The 22,832-nt window shown below is 41.3% G+C and overlaps 1 protein-coding gene across 1 annotated transcript; it reads right to left on the bottom strand.

The window, feature by feature from the left end:
- Positions 1–6: 6 nt before the first annotated feature.
- prr12b (proline rich 12b) lies at positions 7–22,590 on the bottom strand. The gene is made up of 16 exons (XM_039686846.2): positions 21,734–22,590; positions 15,158–15,312; positions 14,788–14,949; positions 10,228–14,672; positions 9,886–10,104; positions 8,864–8,938; positions 7,493–8,273; positions 6,933–7,423; positions 5,882–5,998; positions 5,633–5,766; positions 4,366–5,102; positions 2,793–2,912; positions 2,076–2,173; positions 1,825–1,956; positions 1,268–1,363; positions 7–1,176 (listed from the first exon to the last, which is right to left on the bottom strand). The coding sequence occupies exons 1-16, from the start codon at positions 21,814–21,816 to the stop codon at positions 1,039–1,041; spliced, it is 7,983 nt and encodes a 2,660-aa protein (XP_039542780.2). The 5' UTR covers positions 21,817–22,590; the 3' UTR covers positions 7–1,038.
- Positions 22,591–22,832: the final 242 nt, after the last annotated feature.

Raw genomic sequence — 22,832 nt, 5'->3', positions numbered from 1 at the left:
ATAAAGTCATTGTTCTTTTGTTTTATTTGCGTTTTTCAAATACAGGAGGATTCATGTACAGATTAGGGACAGGTAGAGAGAGAGAGACCGAAGCAACTGTACAGTATTTACAGGAGAGAAAAATAAGCAAACCTCCAAAATAACAATAATAATAACAATTATAATTATCATAGTAAACAACCAACAGATAAAAACAAACAGTAAACACAGACATTTGCACATTTTAAAAACTATTACATCCCTCTGCACCATCATGTTTTCTTTGAGAAAACGAACAAATACACCTTTTTCCTCATTTTCTTTTAAAGAACAAACAGAAAGAACACTTTATTTTAAATACTTTTTTCTTTTGCTCTATTTTTTTAACCAAAAAAAAAAAAAAAAAGAAGAAAAAAGGAACTACACATTGCTTTGTCCCCACTCTTTTGTCCACATCCTGTCCACCTTGTCTTTCATCTTAGGGGACAGGAAGAATAGGGGGTTATGGGTGGCCCATTTAATGTACACCCTCATAAAACATGAGCATTATTATTCAAAATAATAACAGAAAACTGTCCCAGCTTTGGGAGGTAACCATGTATAAATGTCCATGTATAAATAATACAAATCATAATTGTTCATAATACATATTTATATATAAGAGTATGCATGGAACATAGCATTCAAAGCTCACCTCTGCTAAAACACTGCTGACCAGTGAGGTTTTCAACCCTGTTCCCTTTGGCACTATCTTTATTCGTCTCTGTGCAGACAACTGTCTTTACACACTCCGCTCTTTTTTTGTTTTTGTTTTCATAACATCTCCCTGTGGCTCCCGTCGCAGGGAGCTGACACATAATGAAAGAGAGAGGAATGAAAGCTTCTTTACAAAAACATTATGTTAAAATGCAACGGCTTAAACCGCCACTGGCTCTTACGCATCCTGCAAAGGAAAATCTCATTTTCCTGCAACATGGCGGTGCACCGGTTTCATTCGAGTGAGAGGAGTTTCTCCTCTCTCCAAATAGGACGCACTTGGAGAACGTCAATAGCTGAATCTTAAGCCTTGTTGCTGAGCCTCAGCAATTCAATGAAGGAATTGAACAGAGTCTCTAGCCAGCCCTGGTTGGCCATGCACTGCTGAACCACCTCCTCCTGACCTGGATCCTCCTCAGCTGCCTGTTCTATACTGTCCGTCTGAAGAGGGAGAACGAGAGAAGAGGGTTCTTACGAGCGAATACACGGATACAGCGATTCATTTCTCAAATAAGCTCATATTTCCTCATACCTCCTTTTTACAGTGCAGAAAGGTGTGATATTTGTAGTGATGGAGAGAGTGATAGAGACTGTATATTCGACAAGTCTCTGTCGGCAGTTTCAAGTCCTAACAACGAGATAGATATGATAGAGACTTCATGAAAGATCCATTATTGAACTGCAATGACTCCAGAAAGGTTTTTGACACTTAAAGGAACAGTTCACCAAAGATTGAACTTTATTCAATCGTTTAAAAAAAAACACAGTTTTGTAGTAGAGGTGTAAATCAGACTTTTCATCATGATAAGATCTGACATTGATTCTGTTAGCCAGTGATACAATATCTGCCGTTACTTCAAACCATGTTGCAAGTAACTGTGATCAACACATTTAAAGTATTTTACCAACCAGTTACATTTTTATGAACTGTATGCAAAATACAATAATACTTCATGACCGTTTGCTATTTATAATAGTCAAGTTTTAAAGTATATTTTTTTTAAATGGCTGAAGAGCCGAAATACTCCTTGGGGTCGCTTACTGAACAGCTTTATTATGTAAATGAAAAACAGTCAAATCACAACTTGCCTGCTGTTTAGGAAGGCTCCTTTTGACTCGGTTTAGTGTTTTGCGGTTGTAACTCTCACCGCCCAGGTGCACTTTAACTGCTCCAGAGTCCAGGGAGTCTGCTGTCATTTGAGGAAACATGTGCAGCGTCTCCTACATGAGAAAGGATGGGGAGTGAGAGACTGCCAGACATGTTCCACAGAAAACACAAATCAAGAGGTCTTGAGTACTCAGAGGAATAACATTTGAGTGTCACTGAAAGCCAGCGTCACCTGATGTTGGACACTCATGTTGACCCTCCTCAACAGCCTTCGTTTCTGTTCGTTGAGGATACCGTCAATCTTCCTCATGGGCGGGAGATAAAGCTCATCTGAGGACAAAAGGGATTATTACACGCATGTAAATGCATCTTAGTACCTATTAGTTATTATCAAGTTCTTCACTAGTTAATTTGAAATAGTGTTAAGGTGTGACAACTAATTTTTAAGTAGTACAAATATTCCATTTTCATTCAAAAGTGTTACGGTTTTTCAAATAATTTTGAAACAAGTCTCTTATGCTCACCAAGGCTTCCTGGTTATCAACATTGAAAACATTTGTGCTGCTTAATATTTTTGTGGAAACTGATACGTTTTTTTTTTTTAAGGATTCTTTGATGGATGTAAAAAAAAAGTTCAAAATAACAGAATAAAATGAAAATATGAATCCTTACTGAATAAAAGTCATTTCTTTCAAAAGACAAGCAGCAATAATATACATTTGAACACTTATTTAATGAAACTTAATTGAACAGTCACTGTAGCTTTCCTCTTTTCTTAGCATCTTTCCTTGTCATTATTCTTCAAGTCTCACCTCATTGTCCTCTCTCTCAACTTCCCTTACTTTATTAACCTCCTTTTCTTTATTCTTTCTATCCCTCTTTCCCTTAAATCACCCAAGCCAATCCTCCACACAGGCACTTTATATTCAACCAAATGATGTGTGCTCACCGTTGGTGTCCTCCAGAGCTTGGATCATGTCAGGGTCCAGAGCAGTGCTGACCAGCATCTCCACATAACTGCGGAACATTTCTCTCATGGCGCGACTGTTTATCCCACTGCGTGTGGATACTGAGGATGGAACAGATGCAAAACAAGTCAAAAAACAAAAAGACCATCACCTGAAAATATTCAAATACACTTTAGCGACATCGTTTTGGCTCCACATAACAGGAAATACACATGACAGGAAATCTTTCTGGGCCTTGAAAGTTGCTATGTTCAAAAAAGCGCACGGATTTCATCAAAAATATCTTAATTTTCAGAAGATGAACGAAGGTCTTACTGGTTTGGGACGACATGATAGCGAGTAATTAACGATCATTTTTGGGTGAACTAACCCTTTAGGCAGCTTTTGAGATCTGGGAGCCAGGGCAAACCTTACAGGACATGTACTGCGCTGATATTAAAGGTAATACCATGGTACTTCGATATATAACAATTTTCACTTTCAGTATCATGGTTTTAACATGGTACTTCGAAGAATGTCAAAGCACTACCATTCTAAGTTTGCAGACAGTAAGATTATTATTTTAAAAGAAATTAATACTGTTCACAAATAAATAGCTAAAATCATTAGAGCACAGCGCTATCAACAGCAAGGTCATGGGTCAGGCAAGAACTAACTAACAAATAAATAAATAACATGTACCCTGAATATAATGCAAGTCGCTTAGGATATATGCAATCAATTTAATGTAATCCGGGGAAAAAACTTACAATTTGCACAAAATATTAAGCTCTTTTCAACATTGATCATAATAACAAATGTTTCATGAGCAGCAAATCAGCATAATTGAATGATTTTTAGAGGATCAAAAAGGCATTAAAGCTACACTGTGTGATTTTTACCCCCATCTAGCAGTGAAAAGCTATATGACCATCCAGTGAATAATAGTTTCGGTTCTTCTCAATTCCGATTTCATTTTAACTCCTACGGTGGCCAATGTAGTCCAGGATTAACATGGCTTCCAGTTCGACCTCGTCCATGAGTGTTAACTCAAACGTAAACGTGAAAGGCGAAGCTTGAATTAACGGGTATGTCCCTCTTTGGCTAATGCACTTTCAAGATGGAGGGGCAACATGGCGACCGACATTAGAACTCCTTACCCGTATGTATTTTCAATGGCATATTATACACTCACGAGAATACTTTATTCCTTGAACGAAGTAAATATACATTAATGAGCACATACTGTATATTTTTGAAAGAACTAAATGTTTTTAGCTAAGAACAAACTAAAAGAGTTACACATTGTAGCTTTAAAGACTGGAGTGATGATGATGCCGAAAATACAGCTTTGACATGACAGGACTATGTTCACCATTTGATATCACTGATTTTACTGTGTGTTTAGTCAAATGAATGCAGCCTGGGTAAGCATTACAGACTTAAACGTAAAAAAAAAGTGTTACCAACCCCAAACTTTTAGTGTGTAAACTGTAGTGTGTACTGCAGTTACATTGAAAGAATCTGCTGATATAGCTTTGCATATTTCTACAAAACTGCACACACATAACAAACCTTCATCCTCACTGGGTGGGTCAGGGGAAGAGTCTGAATCAGAGGAAGAGGGCATTTCTTTAAGCCACTTCTTCCTCTTTTTAGGTGGAGGTTCTGCCTTTACTTTCACAGGCCTGCTCCTCGTCCGGTCAACCCTCTTTTCCGCAACTCTCTTCTCCTCTTTGACCTTCCCGCGCTCCACAACTGCTGTTCTCCTCTCTAGCTTCTCTTGAGTTTGTCGCTCTTGGAGCTTCTTTTCCTTCTCTCGCTCTTTCTCCATTTCCTTCTCATGTTTTTCCTTTTCCTTCTCTTTTTCTCTTTGCCTCTCTCTCTCGTTCTCTTTTTGTTTTTCCTTTTCTCTCTCTTGTTTTTCCTTTTCTCTTTCTCTCTCTTGTTTTTCTTTTTCTTTTTCTCTCTCTTGTTTTTCCTTTTCTCTTTCTCTCTCTTGTTTTTCCTTTTCTCTTTCTCTCTCTTGCTTTTCCCTTTCCTTCTCTCTTTCCCTTTCTTTTTGTCTCTCTTTTTCTCTTTCTTTTTGTTTCTCCCTCTCTTTTTGTTTTTCAAGTTCCCTCTCCCGCTCCTCTTTTTCTCTCCTAGACTTCTCCATCAGCTCCCTCTCTCGTTCTCGCTCCCTTTCCTTCTCTTTTTCTCTTTGCTCTCTTTGCTTTTTTTCCCGTTGCCTCTCTTTCTCTCTATCCTCTCGTTCCATGCGAGGTGGAGTCAGGCTACGTACAGGTTGTGGCTTAGGGAGAGACTGGCGCCTGATGGGAAGAAAAGACATTCATCTTAGCAATGTTATATAAGGATAATATCCTGACTAAACTGACAGTTCCCCTGTACTGAAATTTACTCACACTCGCATAATTTCAAACCTGTATACTGTGTTTGTTTGGAATAATAATAATTTAAAAAAATCTAAAAATGAATGCATATCATGCAGGTTGGATGCCAATGTCATTAGTTAATGCATGTCTCAAGATCAACTGTCAACTGTCACAATCGCCATATTGGTTATCAATGAAATAAATATAATTGTTTTTTCTGGTTTCTCACACAAACCTATTGCATGTCTTCAAATGACTTGGAATATGGTGCATGAGATGGGTGGACTACATGTATAGTGCTTTTTAAAAAATGACAGCTTGACAGACTGCAGACTTGCCCCTGTATACTGTCATCGAATGAAAACGTGAAGGGTGAGTAAATCATGACAACTCTTTGAATGATAGTAACTACTGTATTAACTAATATATATCAAAGGACCAAAGTACCTTCAGAATGGTGAAATTACCTCAGTGTGAGACTCGGCCGATGCCACGGTTTCCGCGAGCACACTCGGACATAATCCTTTTTATTCACATTCTCCAAGAATTTGACGTATAAGCGCTGATAACGCATCTTTGCATCTCCGAAGTAGCCCAAATACTGCCAAAGAGTGACAGAGGAGTTTACTGTGGTGGTGTAGCATTACATTTTAATGCAAGACATCAAATGAATGCTATTAATGTTGATCAAAAAAAAAAAGAAAAAAGACACTTACATTACTGGTAGCACAAAACTGTCGCTGGCCATCTTTGATTTCAGGAGCAAACTTCTGCAGCAGAGCTTTCTGGACCCTCCAGATTGGAGGAGGCTCTCGTCCAGTCTGCAGCGCTAGCTGAGAAAAGCCAAGAGAATTGAGAATCAAATTGAGACAAAATCAGCATGAAATGGAAATTCACCAATCTCATTTCATCTTTCTTTTTTCCCAGTATTTTTGTTCATAATGTTTGATCAAAATGACATAACCTGACCTTTCAGTGAAACAATACTAAACTTCTTCAATTATTTAGTCTGCTTAAACCGTGACTCTTCACATTCCTCCAGCAAACTTGCATTCATTTTTAAGGGCAATGCCCAAAATCTCAAAATCCAATTAATAACTGATGGATAAAGTCCCCACTCTACATTTATTTATTTTCCAATAATCATTTTCACTTGGATATGTACGTCACACTATGGAAGAAAAGATCTGCTGCTACTTCCATTTTATTGCAACTTTAAATGGTGGACTATCCCTTTAATATTTACTCACCCTCATGTTGTTTCAAAGCTCTATGAGTTTCTTTGTTCGGAACACAAAATAAGAATATTGGCAACTAGACAGTGGCTACCGTCAACTGTCTAGTTGCCAATATTCTTGATGTTATTTTGTGTTCCGAACAAAGAAACTCATAGAGCTTTGAAACGACATGAGGGTGAGTAAATGATGACCAACTTTTTGGGGGATTGACTATCCTTTTACGCATCTAAATATTAATTCTACATGCAGAATAGACCTTATTCACAGCAGCGTCATCCTTGATTTTTAACGGGAATGAAAGCAAGGCTGTAAGGGATAGACATAAATCTCTTCAGTGCGTTACTGTTATTTAATGCTTTTTTTTTTTTTTTTTTTGGATTGTTCTGCTGACAAAACAATGCAAAAAATATATTTCCAATAAATTTCAGTATGAGCAGTGGAATATGATAAGTGATGAGCCTCATACCTGTTATGGCGCAGCTCTGAATAAGATCTATACTTCCAAAATAAAAAAGCAGAGGATTTTTACCTTAAGAGTACCAATATCTTCAGTGCGCACTACAAATTCATCCCTCTCTCTGAAGATCCCCTCCCCCCCACTCTCGCTGTCATCATCCTCACTCTCTCCCGTGATGGCCGCGTTGGACTGTTTCTTAGCCAGGTGCAGTGAAGTGATCTGAGGCGTCGGGGCATCTTCGGGGGTGGGGGGTGAGGCCGGGGAGGACTGGGGCAGTTCTTCCGGAGGAGGCGGGGAGGGGGATGGTGGGGGTGTAGCAGAAGGGGGCAGTGTGGGTGGAGGCGGAGAGGGAGGGGGGAGGGCAGGTGGAGAGGGGCTGGGAGGCAGGGAATTGTGCAGTGGTGGCTGTTGCCGCTGTAGATTCTCCTCCTCTTCTTGAGATGAAAGAGGGGAGGGGAGAGATAGAGGAGGAGGAGGCAGAGGGGATGGGGAGGAGGAGGTTGGGGGAGAAGGAGAAAGGGACGGAGGAGAAGGAGGTGCAGGAGGAGGCTCAGACAGAGATCCTAAAACAATGGAAGAATTAATATTTCATTGACTTTAATATTTGACCGTAGGTATGTTAATATACTCACTGTCAACCAGCATTTCATTCTCAGGCTCTTCTTCCTCTTCCTGCTTGCTCTCCTCTGTCCTTATCTGATCTACTTCCTCTTTCTCAATTCTGTCTTCGTCCAAGTCATCTCCTTCCTCGTCACATTCATTCTGCTGTATTTCTTCATGCATCTGCTGCACAGGTTCTTCCTGTTCATCATCCTCGCCTAGAACATGTGCCTCCTCCTGTGGGTTGGGCTGTGAGTGTGAATCCAATTCCTGTGATGCGTGCATCTCCACCTCAGGATCAGTGTGTATGTGTGGAACAGATTCAGGTTGTGGGGGTGGCGGGGGTGTGTTAAGAGAAACTGTCTGTGGAGTGGGAGGCGATGGTGTAGGAGGAGGTGGAAGGGCAGCGAGGCTGTGGGGCGTGTCATAGAGGGCAGAAATGGCTGATGAGATGCTCTTCTGCAGGTCCTGGTTCTTACTGACAGAGTCTTCCTCATCTGAGGAGAATGACGGTAGGGTCTCCAGATTCCTCTTGAGCTCCTCGTCAAGTCTTTTACAGGGAGATGGACAGTTACTGAGACCCAGGCTTCCATCGCCCTCATTCTCTCCAAAGGGAGGAGGTGGAGGAGGAGGTGGTTGTGGGGATAATGGGCGAATGCCTCCCTTTACTGAAGAGGAATCAGTGGAAGTGCACCCATCCACTGAAAGGGGCCCAGGTGGATCTTCAGTGCCTGGCTGCTTCTTCCCCGTTTTCAAGAAATCCAGAAAGGAAGTTATGAAACCAGACTTCAGTTCTGAAGATTTCTCCTCTGTCTGAGAGCAAGAGATTAAAATTAAGCTTAAAGAGGCAGATGATGACAAATTGCAAAAAAATAGACAAATAGCATAGAAACGTCTAAGTAGGAGGCAAACATACAAAATAGGGGCAAGGAAAATGTAAAAGTGTAAAAGAACTTACAAATAAAATGTACATTTTTGATCAACATCTTTATATTATATAATCAGTGTAGACCCACTCTCTTAGGAAGGTAAAACACCTTACTGAAAAGCAGGGTGGTTGATGACGAAGAGGAATCTGGAGACCCTACCATCATATGAATCCGTAACCTTAGCAACAGCCACCCTAGCAACAGCGCTCTCCTTTTCTTTTATTGCATTTTTTAAGAACTCAGTCATCGGAGTGGCCTGCCAATCATCTTAGTCTATGTACTCCCTCTAGTGGCAAAGTGAATACACTGAGAACAATGCTTCATCAATAAAATAAACGAGGTTAAAGAAATTTCAATTAATTATATGTATAATTTAGTAACGTGTACTTTGGTCAAAATATGAATGGTTTGTTGTCTTCGGTCAGAATTACACCTGGACATTGGATCAAGAATAAAAATGAATGAAAGTCTTACTGAGCCAGAAAGTTTCTGCATGGTGGCCCAGGCCTCTGGGGTCATTTGGTCATCCATGTCTCCCTCCCAGGACATCTGTAGATAAATAAAACAAATATTGTATATAAAGAACATGCACATTTCTACACATAATACCTTAGACTGGCCCTTTCCTGAGGCTACCTGTTATGGAATCAATTGCAATTTATAATTGCAATTTAAAGCTGCAGTCTGTAGCTTTTTTGGGGTTAAAAATGATCCAAAATACTTATTTGAGAAAATACATAACCAGCCAATGTTCAATGCTATCTGCTTGCTGTAGCTCGATTCAAAACGGTAAGCTTGTAATAATGTTTTTAATTGCAGTGATATTGGTGGATTTCCGCGGGAGATTCAAGCATGTCTTTGCATCATCACGTCACATCCGTACACATAAAGAAGGAGTCTGGACTAGTGGATCTGACAGGAATGGTGCAACACACAGACTCTGGGTCGAACATGTATGGGAGAATCATTCCGATTGCCATTTTACAACATTGGAGATTTCAAAACAATTTTCCCCATGTGCACCAGGGTGAGTCAAAACTTATTATAATGCAAAACTGTTATCCACTCACAGCAGTGGGCGTTTACTTCTAAGCCTTCAGCGCAAGATGCCCATAAAAAACTAGCGTTTTTGAGCTAGGCTCAAAACTAGGGTAGAAAATAGCATATTATTTATTCTATACTTTTTGAATGCAAAATCCAAGCGAACATCATAAGCTGACCTCAGACAACAATATAATAAAATTTTTCATGACCCCTTTAAACTTTACTCTAAATCTGTAGATCATTAGAGTATATCAAAAAGACCCAATATGAACTAGTACATGGTTTGTCATTGCAATAAATAATTTACTTAACTGAAAAAAAGAAAAAAAAACACAATTGCCTTTTGCTCTAAATTGAACATTGAACAATGAACATCTGGAGTTATTTACAATCTTTTTTTTATTCAGTTAAATTTCAACATTCCTTAAACATTTTAGCAAGCTAAGACTCACCTCTTGGGGTTTCTGCTTCATCTTTTCCTGACCACAGCTCATATCATTTCTATTCATGTCAATTCTGTTTAGATCCACACTGGTAGTGGGCCCTGGGCTCAAACCAAGAGATGGCGCAGATCCTACTGAACCATCAGACAAAACTGGATCTGAACTAGACAGGGAATCTGTCCTCAGGAGGGAATCAGATGAGGGCATTGAGGGAATAGGGAGCTTAATCTGGTAGGAAAAAAATTAAGTTACATTTTTACATTTTACTTAAGGTTTGTGGAAATGATGGATCGATGAAACTAACAAATGTAATGTATATCTTATTGGTGCAAATTGTAAAACTGAACTTACTTTGATTGGTTTGATGGGTTCTTGGTATTGTTGCTGAGGCTGATGCTGTGCAAGTTGTTGTTGATGTTGCTGTTGATGATGAAGCTGTTGTACATGTAGGTGCTGCTGTTGGTGCATATGTTGTGGTTGGTGCTGCTGCTGTTGTTGCTGTAGGTGTTGGTGCATGTGCTGTTGTAACTGTGGTTGATGATGGAGGTGAGGTGATTGTTGATGGTAGTTCTGCCCCTTGTTCATGTCTCTGTGCATTTCTAACATTTGATCATCTTTCCTTCCACGCCCTCTTCCTCGACCACGGCCCCTTCTAGTCTCTCCACCAGGTCCTATCATGTTCCTGCAATATGGAGGCTCAGGAAGAGGGCGAATACGTGGCCTACCTCTGGGTCTTGGTGGACCCTCACGTTTAGGTTTGGTGGGTTTCCTCCCCCTTTTCTTTGGAGCGTCATGTGGGAGCAGCTGTGGTGGAGGTCCAAGTGAAGGGTACCCTGAATGGTGACAGAAATCTAAATCACCCATCAAGGGACTTAAACTGCCAACTCCTGTGCCACTTCCAGACTTTCTGCAACTGGAAACGAGATCAGGAAGCAAGTCCGGGAGACGTCTGCTGTTTAAGCGGATGTCGGCTGGAACGTCTGCTTTATCCTCATCATCCTCAAACTCATATTCTTGGGCATAGTTCTTCTTAGCCTGTGATTGCGCGTTAGGGTCTTTCCTTTGTTTAAGGAGGTGAAATGAGCTTGTTTTCAAAAGTTTTTTAGGTCTAGAAGAGCAAAAGATTGGTGAGGTGAGTCCCCCTGTGCCAGGACCACTACCTACACCAGAAGAGCCCATCATTTTGTTTCCAGTTCCATCCACAACGTGTCCCGTGCTACCCATCCCAAGGCCTGGGCCCTGAGACTGAATTAAGCCCAGTTGTTCTGTGTTTACAGTGGATGGGAGTTCATGGGATTTCAAGGGGTCCAAATCTAAGTGCATAGTACCATTGCCAGATTCAGACAAACTGTGACAATACTGCCCATAACCTTGATCACCATGGTGACCCATCATGTCATATGCACCCCCTCCACCACCTGTAGTTTTAACTGCATCCATTCCATCTTGTACTGTTCTATGTGCCTCAGGCACACCATCTTGACCTCCTTGTCCTGCACTTACACCTCCCCCAGCACAACTTGCTTTGTAGTCCTCAGAACAGAACATATCCTCCATCCCTGGAAAAAAGGATCGATCCTCATCTTGGAGAAGAGAATCTGGGAAACAAATAGATGTCAGTGGCACAAACCGTTGTTGCTGCTCTTGGCTCTGACCCTGGCTCTGAGCTGTTTTCCCCACAGGACTGCCAGTGTCATATTGATGCTCTTTGAGCTGATCTAGCTGTGGCTCTTGTTCCCTGGGCTGGGACTGGGGCTGTGGTGGTCCAGAAGCTGGTTGCATGTGGTGAGGGTGCTGGTGAGGGTGTTGATGGTGAGAGTGTGTCTGTGGCTGATGGTGGGCATGAGGGGGTGGATGGTGTGAACCCATATGGTGCAAATGGGAGGGGGTTGACATGCTCAAATCAGGCTCAGACAAGAAATCATGGAGTTCTGTTGACGGTTGTTGAGGGTGGTGGGACTGATGATGTGTGGACATCCTATGTTGTTGCTGTTGTCTGTGATGATCAGCAGCGCTCCCTTCTCCTGCACCAACTCTATCAGAGGGCCCGGTCCCTTCTCGACTATTTGTCCGAGACAGAGATCTCTCAAGCATGTCTAATGGTGAAACAGAATTCTGACTTGACTGGCTTTGGCTTCGCTGAGACTCACGGCCATAGTGGACCTCCATAGTTTGGGACTGGAGCTGGAGCTGAAGTTGAGAAGCCTGTGGCTGAGTGTCTACTCCACCAGAGCCACCAGTACCCAACCCCCCAGTTGGTCCAATCATCGCCTGCTGACTCATTGGGTGTTGTTGCTGCTGTGAAGGAGCCTGTTGGTTGTCCATCTTGTTTCGAGTGGTATGCGAAAGGACAGATTGCAGAAGATGAGCCTGTGTGTTTTGATGAGAAGGGTCAGGTGGAGAGTCCATTATTCCAAGGGAGGACTGGGTCTGTCGCTGCTGCAAGTCTGGAGTTTTTCGCAGGTAGGGTAATTCTGGAGGATCCTGAGCTTTCTTAAGATCCATATGTGAGTGGGACATTGAATGAGGATGAGAGTGCTGTGAATGCTGAGGGTGATGTTGATGTGTTTGATGATTGTAAGGGTCTCCTCTGCCATAGTGGACCACTGAACCAAGGGAGTCATGTTGACCATGGGAATGAGTGTGTGACAAAGAATCAACTGCACCACGACCTCCATTTGTACCAGCTACAGATAGCACTCTATCAGTCTTAGTCTGTTGCTGCTTTTTCAGCGACATCTCCAACTGGTTCTCTAAACCTGTGCCTGGACCACAAGAGCCAGTAGCAACTGAAGCCACACTGCTGGTCGTATTATTGGTCCGAATGACACTCTGTAGATGATAACGCTCCTCAGATGCCTTGTTCAGTTCATAAGCTGAGAGAGACTTTCCTCCATCTCTACTCTGGGAAATGGACTGGGGCTGTGGTTGTTGTGAGGCTTGTTGAGAATGATGCTGGGAGGGATTGGGTGCTGGACTCTGTGAGTGCAATAAGTGCTGAATCAAAAAGTCATCCTCATCTTCTTCATCCTCTTCTTGAGATCTTTCTACCCCAAGCATATCAGAATCAGACTTAGATTTTGGCGGCGTTGCATGATAAGACTGTGTTTGCTGGGGTGGCACCCTTGCGTCAGAGTATCCTTGTGGAGAAGCAAGGAATGCTGGAGAGAGAACAGAGGATAGGTACTTGTTGCCCCCATTTCCTCCAGGTGATTGTGCAAGGCGAGTTGGGACTGGGGAGTGCAGACCTGGGCGTACTATTCCAGAATTACTTGAGGGTGAAGGGCTGGAATCTGGGAGGTGGTATGATCCTGTGCCACTTGCTATACTAGTGCTACCACCCCCTGAACCACCCCCCACACTTCCTGTACTACCTGCTCCTGATCCAGTGGTACTACTTGTTGTACCGGTGCCACCTCCAGACACCATTAGGGCAGGCGAATGTCCTGTTCCACCATAGCCCAGTGAAGGACTTCCTGCCCCTCCAAGAGATGGTGGCAAAGAACCATATCCTGAATCAGAGCCATAGACCACCTCAGCTGAAAATGAACGCCCTGTTGCTCCAAGGCTTCCATAAGCTTTTCCTGACCCCCCGAGGCTGGAACCAAGATCCTGGGTCTGCGGAGAACTGAATCCCCCATATGGCTGGGGCAAGTGAGAGGGGGGTGGCTGGCTTGGTGAATATGACTGTTGCTGTGGCGGGGTTTGACCAGGAAGGCCAGCAGTTGGTTTGACAGGAGCAACAGGAGAGCCATATGTGGACAGGCAAGGTTTGGGTGGCTGCTGCTGTGTAGCAGAGGATGACACTGTGGGAGGTGGAGGTGGCGGGGGTTGTGGTGCTGACTGAGGTGGTGGTTGCTGCCTTGAGGGTGCAGCCGAGGTACTGGATGAGACATTAGGATTAGAAGCAGAGGAGGAAGAAGAGGAGGTGGAAGAAGCAGAAGGAGGAGTGTGAGGGGTTCGAGATGAGGAAGAGCCAGAGGAAGAGTAGCCACTACTTGAGCTGGAACTCTTTCCCGTTTTCCCAATACCACCACCTGAGCCAGCTGAGGAGGAGACTGAGGAGGAGGTGTAAGGGGGCTGGATGATAGGACGGTAAACTTGCTCTGATCGGGGAGAGGGTTTGGGGTCAGATGATGGACTCTGCTCACCCAGTGGACTACAGTTTATGGAGGAGCCATGCCGATGATGGGGTATCTGCTGGTATCCTGATGCACCACAACTAAGATAGTGATGTAAGGGATGAGGTGTAGAAGAGGAAAGTTGAGACTGGCCAGGAGAAGGTCTCTGGTAGTGCTTAATCACACTGTCTTGCCTAGGGATGGCTCTTTCCTGGGACTGTGGCGGTTGAGGAGGTGCAGAAGAAAATACAGAAGAATTGTAGAGCTGAGAAGACTGATCCTGCAGCTGTGAGGACAGCAGATTAAACTGATGTGGTAAGTGGCGTGTCGAGGAGGATGCAGGTGCTTGTGGTGTAGGAGCACTAGTGGGCTCTTGTGGCCCTCTATATGAAGCAGTCCCAGTCTGTGAAGACAGAAGACGGTCAAAGCCAAGACTTGACTGAGAGGGCGTTTTAATGTGCAGCAAAGGATCATGGGGTGACAGGAGACCGTTGGAAGTAGGACTGAAGGTAGGTGTGTCCTGCAGAGATAATGATGGGGTAACTCCAGGGAAGGAGCGCCCTGAGAAGGATGCAGGATGCTGATATGCAGACAGAGCAGAGGAAGAGGGAAATGAGCCGGAGCCAGGTAGTGCACCAGAAATGAATAGCTCTGCAGGGGCTGGAGTATGCATTGCTACAGCAACAGAGATAGAAAGCAAAGAAAAAAGAAAATTATTCAGCAGTTAATCTTCTTATATTTCTGTGTTCACAATTAGATAATTCTATTTTCAATACATCACTGCACTAACCAGTTTGCCAGGAGGGAGTGCGAAACTGAGAGAGAAGGGTAGAGGCAGAGGGGGGTGGCTGAGCACCTCGGGATTCCAAAGCAGAGATCAAATTCATGACTGAAGCATCTGGTCCTGAGGGACTGGCATGATGTAGCCCAGTATCAAACAACCCTGAGAGCCCTGTGAAAGATGATTATCAAGACAAAGTCTAACACCTGGTCAGAGACTCAGAGGATGTCTTTTTTTCCCTACACATCTCAAAATCAAGGTAAAGAATGAACTACAGTACAGTGAAGAGGTCAGTTTGGTGTTAAATCAAATCAAAGATTTTTTTTTTTTGGAGGAAATTTTTCCAGTAATTAACTATAAACAATTTTGTAGACCTTACCTAAGCTCCTTCCTGCACCCCATGCCCCACCCTGTCCAGAAGTTCCTGGATGATGATTTGTTGCATATCCTTGTAGGGGGTGTGGTGTGGCATAAGGCTGACGGTGGAGGAGTTCTGAGTCTGGATGGGAGGATCTGGAGCTCCCATAAACCAAACTGAAAAACAGGATTCAAAAAGAGGTAATTGACAGAGGGAATGGTACTGAAAGTGATACAATAACAGCAATTGTTTAGATACATTTTTATGCATTATATGAAATTTGGGTGCCTCGCACACCCTTGTTCTCTTCCTTTACTTGTTTGTCTATATATTATGATTAGGACAATTACATATTTATACTGTATATGAGACTTTAGTGGTTACACATTTCTATGTTTTTCCCCCCAAAAAATCATTTAGTATTTTGTATTTTAGTAAATTGACTTTATGCACAACTGCACTACTTCCTGAACTTAAGCCAGCTCCTTGTTTCCTGTATGCAATTTTTGGCCAAACTTGATTAATTCAGGTGTGACTGACCTCAGTAGTCACGGCAACAATAATCAGACACACCTAAATTAATCAAGTTTGGCCAATAATGGCATACAGGAAACAAGGAGCTGGCTTAAGTTCAGGAAGTCGTGCAGCTGTGCATAAAGTCAATTGAACATTTTAGTTGAACATCTAATTTTTGAATAAATCAAAAAAATAAATCAATTCAAGACAAAACTGTAAATAAAAGGTAATATTCTATGGTTAAATTATACAAACATTAATATTCATAATTTTTGCATAATAATAATAAAATAACAGTATAACATTACTGTTAATTTTGTAATAACTATATATTGTTAATCATACACTTTTAATCTCTCCAGTATTAGACAGATATAATAAGGATGCAAAGAAAATAAGAAAGTACATGAAATTTTTTTTGCAAATGTCAAATTACAACTGATTTGGTTCACTGACATGTTTTTCTCTTAAAAAAAAAACACTTTCTTCATTTAATAGGCATTTTGATTACTATCTCATACATTATAAAATTATAAATTGTACTAATCTATTTATCTAATTAATCACTAAATATTTAATTATCTAATTAGCCAAATTAATATACAATCTATGACATCACTTTTGCTGCAGTCTATTTCAAACTTGATCAAATCAGCCCCTCATGTTTTCTTCATTTACATGTAATTTTGGAGAACTAACCAAACAATAAATGATTGTATTGTATCGAAAATCTCCTGTGCGACATTAGGACAGATTTGACTGTTCCCCCTCTCTTCGAGCAGTGAAAAAGTCTGTTGGGCTCTGGACTCATACTAAATCTCCGAATAGAGTATCAGTTGACCCAGCTTGGCATTATCCCTCTCACACTATAGCCCCACACAAAGATTAGCTCTTTAATCAGCCTACTCACTTCCATATCCTCCCTCTCCCTAAAAGCTTGCAGGATCTGATTTTGACAAATTATCAACATAACAACAATCATCACACCATTTAAACATTGCTCTCAATATTGTCTACTTTATAAATAAGGCAAATACGCTGTCTCATCAATATGCAAGTCTTGAAATACAAAACAAGACCATTTTCTAAATTATTTTTGTACCTTTTACCACTGCTATGCTTCATGACGTGCAGCTTAGAATTCTGATTGGCCACTCTGCCTGTTGCCAGCCAATCAACTGTCTTTTGCAGTCTTTGCAGACTGTCTCTGTTGTTCTCTTTCATAGAGAGTGGCCAGTTCAGTTGACAATGGCGGTTAGGATGTTGCTGAGGTAAGACACAGAGCGCTCATTGATAAAAGCTCTCCACTGACTGAATTGCCTTGGTAACCCCCTCCCGTCCATCCTCAACAGACTCTTAGTGTGAGTACAGCTCAGTTAGTCTAGATCCCTCTCACTTTGAGACCAGAGTGGGAAGCCACAGACACCACATACTGAGTGAGCGCGTGGTGAGGGGGTGGGTGTCATTCAACAGAAGCGGTAGAGTGGACCAGAAAATCTATTTTAAATCCAATTAAAGAAAGGCCTTTTTCAAATCTTGTACTGTAGCATTCAAGAATTACCCAAATAAATATGTACAATCTGTATGCACACAGTCTCTCATGAAATACTTCACAATTCAATCCAGACAGGATGCAAGAATCGATTTATATTGTCATTCTCCATTAAATAGACTCCTGCTCTCAGTATAGTCACTGCAATACTTGTGTCTCCCAAATTACCTTAATAAATGTGACAAAGACAACTGATGTCCATCCTGAGGGGGTTCCATCTGGGAGCATGTCCATCTCTTTTAAAAACACCCTCATCTTAGAAAGCACAAGACTTGTGTAATTAACTGGATAAAAGCTCTAATGAACTGGGTTAAGAGTGAGAGCACACATTCTTGCAACCAACTGCTTCACTGATTCCACCTCTGGCATAATACACGATATATACAGTGCCATGACGAAAGACCCTTATGATGTTTTGACACATTACTGCTTCTGTTTGATAGTGATTCTTTTGTGGACTTGTTGTTTCAGGTTATGCAGAACAAGGCAAGCATTGTAGATAAGCCACAGTCACTGCTTTAAAAACAAAATTCATAGTACCATGCAAAAATGACACATACCAGCAAAAAGAACTTTGAAAAAATAAGCTAGAAATATGTTGAAGTTATTAACTGGATATGAACAATCTTAAAAAAAAAAAAAAAAAAAAAAAAACCTAATGTGCCCTGACAGGCAGACGTTTCTCCTGCAACTGAATGTTTTAAATAATGAATACACTATATAATCTGTACTCTCTCTTCAAATGTATGCATGCATGTACATAAAATAATTATTCTGTGCAACCATAGGAAGCAGTGTGACTTGTAGACGGTGCAACTGAGAATTAGACACAACAACTGGCTCTTAATCCCAAAGAGGCAGCTCAGAGACGATCGGGGAATAGATGATGAACTTAAGAATTAAGTAAATTATTAGACAACTTAGTGCATCTATTTTGCTTTTTGAATTAAAAATGATTTAAGTACAAATTACATCATTAGCATAACATTGAGTAAAAAAAGTACATGCATTATTGCTTATTTGCTTTAGAATTTATCTCATTATTACTCAAAATAAAAATATCAATCAATCAAATGGTGACCTTAAAGTATAAAAGGGACTTTTTTATGGAATATTGCTAGGTTTATTATAAATGATTTCTTTAGTCTAATTATTGTTAATTAATGTGTCTTCACAATCTTTCATCTAAAACATATCCCCTGAGGCAACAGGGCTGGGCATTAATTCCTACCTCCAGCAAACACTCACACTCACAATCCGAAAATCCAATCAATTAGGCAAAATCAAGTCCCACCCAACATTTTCTCTCATTCCATAAGCCATTTCACCCACATACACACATCACAACAGGGGAAAAAAAAAGTCCATTTCTGTTTCATGCCAAATGTTTCAGCAGGATTGAGCAAAAGATTATTCATGATGATCATGAAACTATGATGAAATCTTTATAACTTAACCGCCAATTTCACAAATGTGCTTTTTAATTAGTGACAACATACATTTTCTGTGTAAATATTATGGTATGTAGTTATATAAAAATGTAATTTGTATACATTTGGACCACACTATAAATACTCCAGATCCAATAATTTCATCCTCTCGAACTCTCCTCTCTCATTTTTTCATCATGCTGACAGGCTTAAACCTTTAGTCAATCAATTCCACCTGATAAACGTCTCACCTCCTGCTATATTGTGCCTGTTCTTGAGCTGATTAACCATAATTTGACAATGGAGGGAAAAAGAATAACAGGGAAAGAGAGGAAACATGAAACATAAACAAACAATGGAAGGAACAATAAAATTAAAAACAAAAATAAAAAGAAGGGTTAAATTATAATGCTTGGTTGAATCCACTGTACAAGACTGCTACTAAATTATATAGGCACTAATTCAACACAGCCCCCCCAAACAGGTGCAACATGTTTGGAGCCTGATGGGAACTCAGCCATGGCCATTAATCTCCATTAGATCCGTGCAAAGGTGTATGGTGGATGTACACAGCCCAAAAAAGGACAGAGGGCCTGGTGAACCTTACCATCATGGAGTAGAATGCCTTTGTTGGCTTCATAACCAAAATGCAATGTGCAAAAGTCTTGTCAGGCAACGATTGTATGTGTTTATTCTTGTTTAATATTAACACATGCAACAACATTTCTTTTTATAAGAATCAATATTGCTGAATGTGGTGTCCTACACAGACCTCAGTGTAATTTTGTTTCATTCTATGCTAATTTAACTCTTCTTGGTGTTTCATCGTTGCATAATGGCTATGTTTCCAATGACCTAAAGAGGTGGTCTTACTATCTAATATTGATTCAAAAACAGTAAACTAGAAGAGAAAATATTGGGAATAGAATAATTCATTTCATTGTATCCAGTTGATGCTTTCAGCCTCTGCAGCAGCAGCACTACTGAAGCTTGTCCATCATCATAGGTCTGAACTCATTAGGATTCTGGATTCTATCAATCTGCCTATGAGTCTACAGAGATGTTCTTGAGTCAGAAACACAATATTAAAGAATCCAAAAGAAAATAGAGAAATTCCTTTACAGGCTTTCTAGGACTAAGAGTCAGCCAGGGATACTGGTTTGCAGTATGGGTCAATGCTACCTGTAACAAAAACTCAAACCACAACACAGCATGTGTGATCTTAGGTGTGATAAGAGGTTTCCATGCATTTGGGGATGATTGCCCAAAAGAATAGCCCCTATTGTTGTAAGAAAAATGACCCACTTCATTAGTTACAATAATGTACAAATGATAATAGCCTACTTCTTGACACATTTGTGTAAAAAAAGAAAAGAAATGCAACCTACAATGATGAATGTTTTTTAATCATAATAATTCCCTTAGCAGAGTCCACTGAAGCACAGAATTCACCAACATTATCATAATTCAAATTTCTTAACACTTCACGACTGACTACATACAAGCAAAAAAGCCACACAGTGAAGCCACCCAGAATGATTGCACGCGCGATCTGTACGCTGCTAAGATTGATTTGGTTGTCACGGCGACTGATAACGCACGTAGCCGGGTGCCTTTGAACTGTAAGTAGGCCGCGAAAATAGTGGAACGACTAAAACAGCGAAAAGCACGATACTGTAATAGTTCCGTTTTCAGGTATGACATTAGCTCTGTCTGAAATCGCTCCCTATCCACTATATAGTGCACTACATAGGGTGTCGCCCATTCACTCCTTGCAGATATAACGTTAGTGCACTCAAATGCCATACACTATAGGGTTTACTGAATGAGTGAACGGTTTCGGACACAGCTAATGACAATATCACCACCGTTTTAATATTATAATATAGCATTTCCTAAAAATATCAACCGCTATGAGCAAGCCTATTTTTAATAACTTACAGATTCAGATACTAAACATGATAATAACGTTACAGATCATTTTATTCACGTTTCCCCCAATCAACGTTGCTATGGATATTTAAATATCTCATCCAATAAGTTTTTATCTGTCACATTTTCTGTTTGTGAAACCTTTGTGACAGCAAATACGTTTGCAGTGCGTCTTACGTTTATGTTTACAGTGTGCACGTCTCGGTCGGTCACGCTGTAATTTCACTAAGGAACACTAATTTACACACAGTTTTGGTACGTAGCCAAGTGACTACTAAAACGACAGTAAGTTATCCTCAACGACAGAGATTGTACTTTCCGTTATATATGAACGATACGATACTAAACAGGCTATGGGAAGTTTGGGTTGTTATTGTTTTTAATTATGCAATGTCGGAGAGTAGTAAGCATATGAGTTAGTAGCGGTTCACATGGCGTGTAACATAGCTGCAGCAAGTCTTGTGACATGTGTAACTGAATAATGTATGTTGACTGTAAGGAACTTCACTTCTGTTAATTTTCCCTTTCAGGTATCCATTTTTTTACCCGTTTATCACAAAAGGTATTTTTCGTGAATAAACCCCTCTTTAATTTTACACAGATACGTTAGCTACAGGGATCCGCTGCATACAGTAGCTAACAACCATTTCATTCCCAAATATAACGTTATGTGATTGCTTGTAATCGGTTGCCTCAAAAATAATGCTTTGTCAACGTGCAATTTGTGCCACGCATACTCACTAACGTTACCCTGAATTAGCGTACAAGTTCGGGATGCAATGTCCGGTTTGGTACGTCTCCAAGGCATAAGGCTTGATTTTTTCATTTTTGATAATACGCTAGCAAGCTAGCTAGCAACATCATCCCATCCCCCCTCTTTTCTCCCCTCTCCCCCTTTTCTGTCTCAGTCTACCTTCCGTATCATGCATTAACTCTCAATCGCATTCCTTGCATTTTCGAGACACCCCCTCCTCCCTCAGAAATGACAATACTGATGGCTGTACGTGGACCCAGCGACAATATAATGCATGCAAGTGAATGAACATAGCACTGGGAGTGAGAGAGAGTGGGAACATGCATTGCGTCCGTCGGCATGGGCATTGTTACAGCCAGCTAAGCATATTTATGCATCCAGTGTATGGAAGTGTACTTGCACAGGCGCCTTACCTTGCCTTCGCCGATCTCTCGTAACCCCATCCCGTTCCAGCGCCCAGATCACCGAATCCTGTGCCAGGATAATTTCTATCCATTAAAGAAGAGACAAGGGATGAAGATGGAGAGATAGACGGGGGAAGGGGAGGGAGGTATTTCCTAAATTCTAACACACTATCTCTCCCCGTGTCCTTTCCTCTGCGCTCAGTGTCTGTTTATCTATCCTGTTTCACAAGCAAGTCCTCAAGAATAGGACCAGCACAGAGGGGGAGAGGAATGGAGGGAGGAGAAGGAGGAGGGGGAGATGGAGGATACAGAGGGGAGGCGGGTGAAGTATTACACCAACCACCGCCACCACAAAAAATCCGGTTTCTTCCTCCCCTCCCCTCTTTTGCCCTCTTATATATCTCGATGCTTGCCTATTGTCCTTCTTAACAGAAACAGCAAACGCGGCTGATGCTCTGCATGTCGAATTCTGATGCCATTGCTTGTTACACCCACGAGACATACGACACGTGCTGATTGTACCCTATTTCAATTGTTCCTGTACTGCATTGCCACAAAAAGGTGAGATATAGGCATCTAAAAATAGTAGTCTATCGATGGCGCGTTTTTAACTCAGCTGTTGCGCCCCAAATATTTACATCATGGATGTAAAGTCATTTCTTCACCGTGATGGAGGCTCTTCGTCAGAAACAGTATGCTTTGTTGTGAATGGGTTCATTTAAATCCGCAAAATTTACAAGAGCCATACAAGAGGCTAGCATAATGCTTTAAACCTCACATAAATGTTACAATGCCTGGGATTTAAATCGCTATTTTCAGGTTTTTAGGCAAAAAGACGCCATTTTCAAGAGTGGACTAACAGGCTCGCGCGCGCACACACATAAACAACCCCCCCCCCCCCCCCCCCACCCGAATCGCTTGTCACACTCTCACATACGCAGTCTGTCTGGAAGTCTCGTGCGTACTGCCGCCTTGTTACAGCACAGATAGAGGCACTACTGAGTCTTGGATGCTGTCTTCTGATACTCGGAAAGAGGCGATAATGAGTGAGAACAGCGATTAATTGCCAATACTGAATCGATTTAAGTCCCGCGCGTTATTGCACAGT

The sequence above is a fragment of the Pimephales promelas genome, chromosome 3 (assembly GCF_988280905.1).
Source record: "Pimephales promelas chromosome 3, fPimPro1.hap1.1, whole genome shotgun sequence".
NCBI lineage: Eukaryota > Metazoa > Chordata > Actinopteri > Cypriniformes > Leuciscidae > Pimephales > Pimephales promelas.
This window is presented reverse-complemented; position numbering and strand designations above follow the sequence as displayed.

Excerpts from the sequence above, each read along its gene's own strand:
- prr12b (XM_039686846.2), bottom strand. The coding sequence starts at position 21,816 with ATGGATAGAAATTATCCTGGCACAGGATTCGGTGATCTGGGCGCTGGA. Across the intron at positions 10,105-10,227 it reads AACCCATCAAACCAATCAAA|ATTAAGCTCCCTATTCCCTC; the intron begins GTAAGTTCAGTT and ends TTTTCCTACCAG. Across the intron at positions 5,103-5,632 it reads CGGCCGAGTCTCACACTGAG|GCGCCAGTCTCTCCCTAAGC; the intron begins GTAATTTCACCA and ends TCTTCCCATCAG.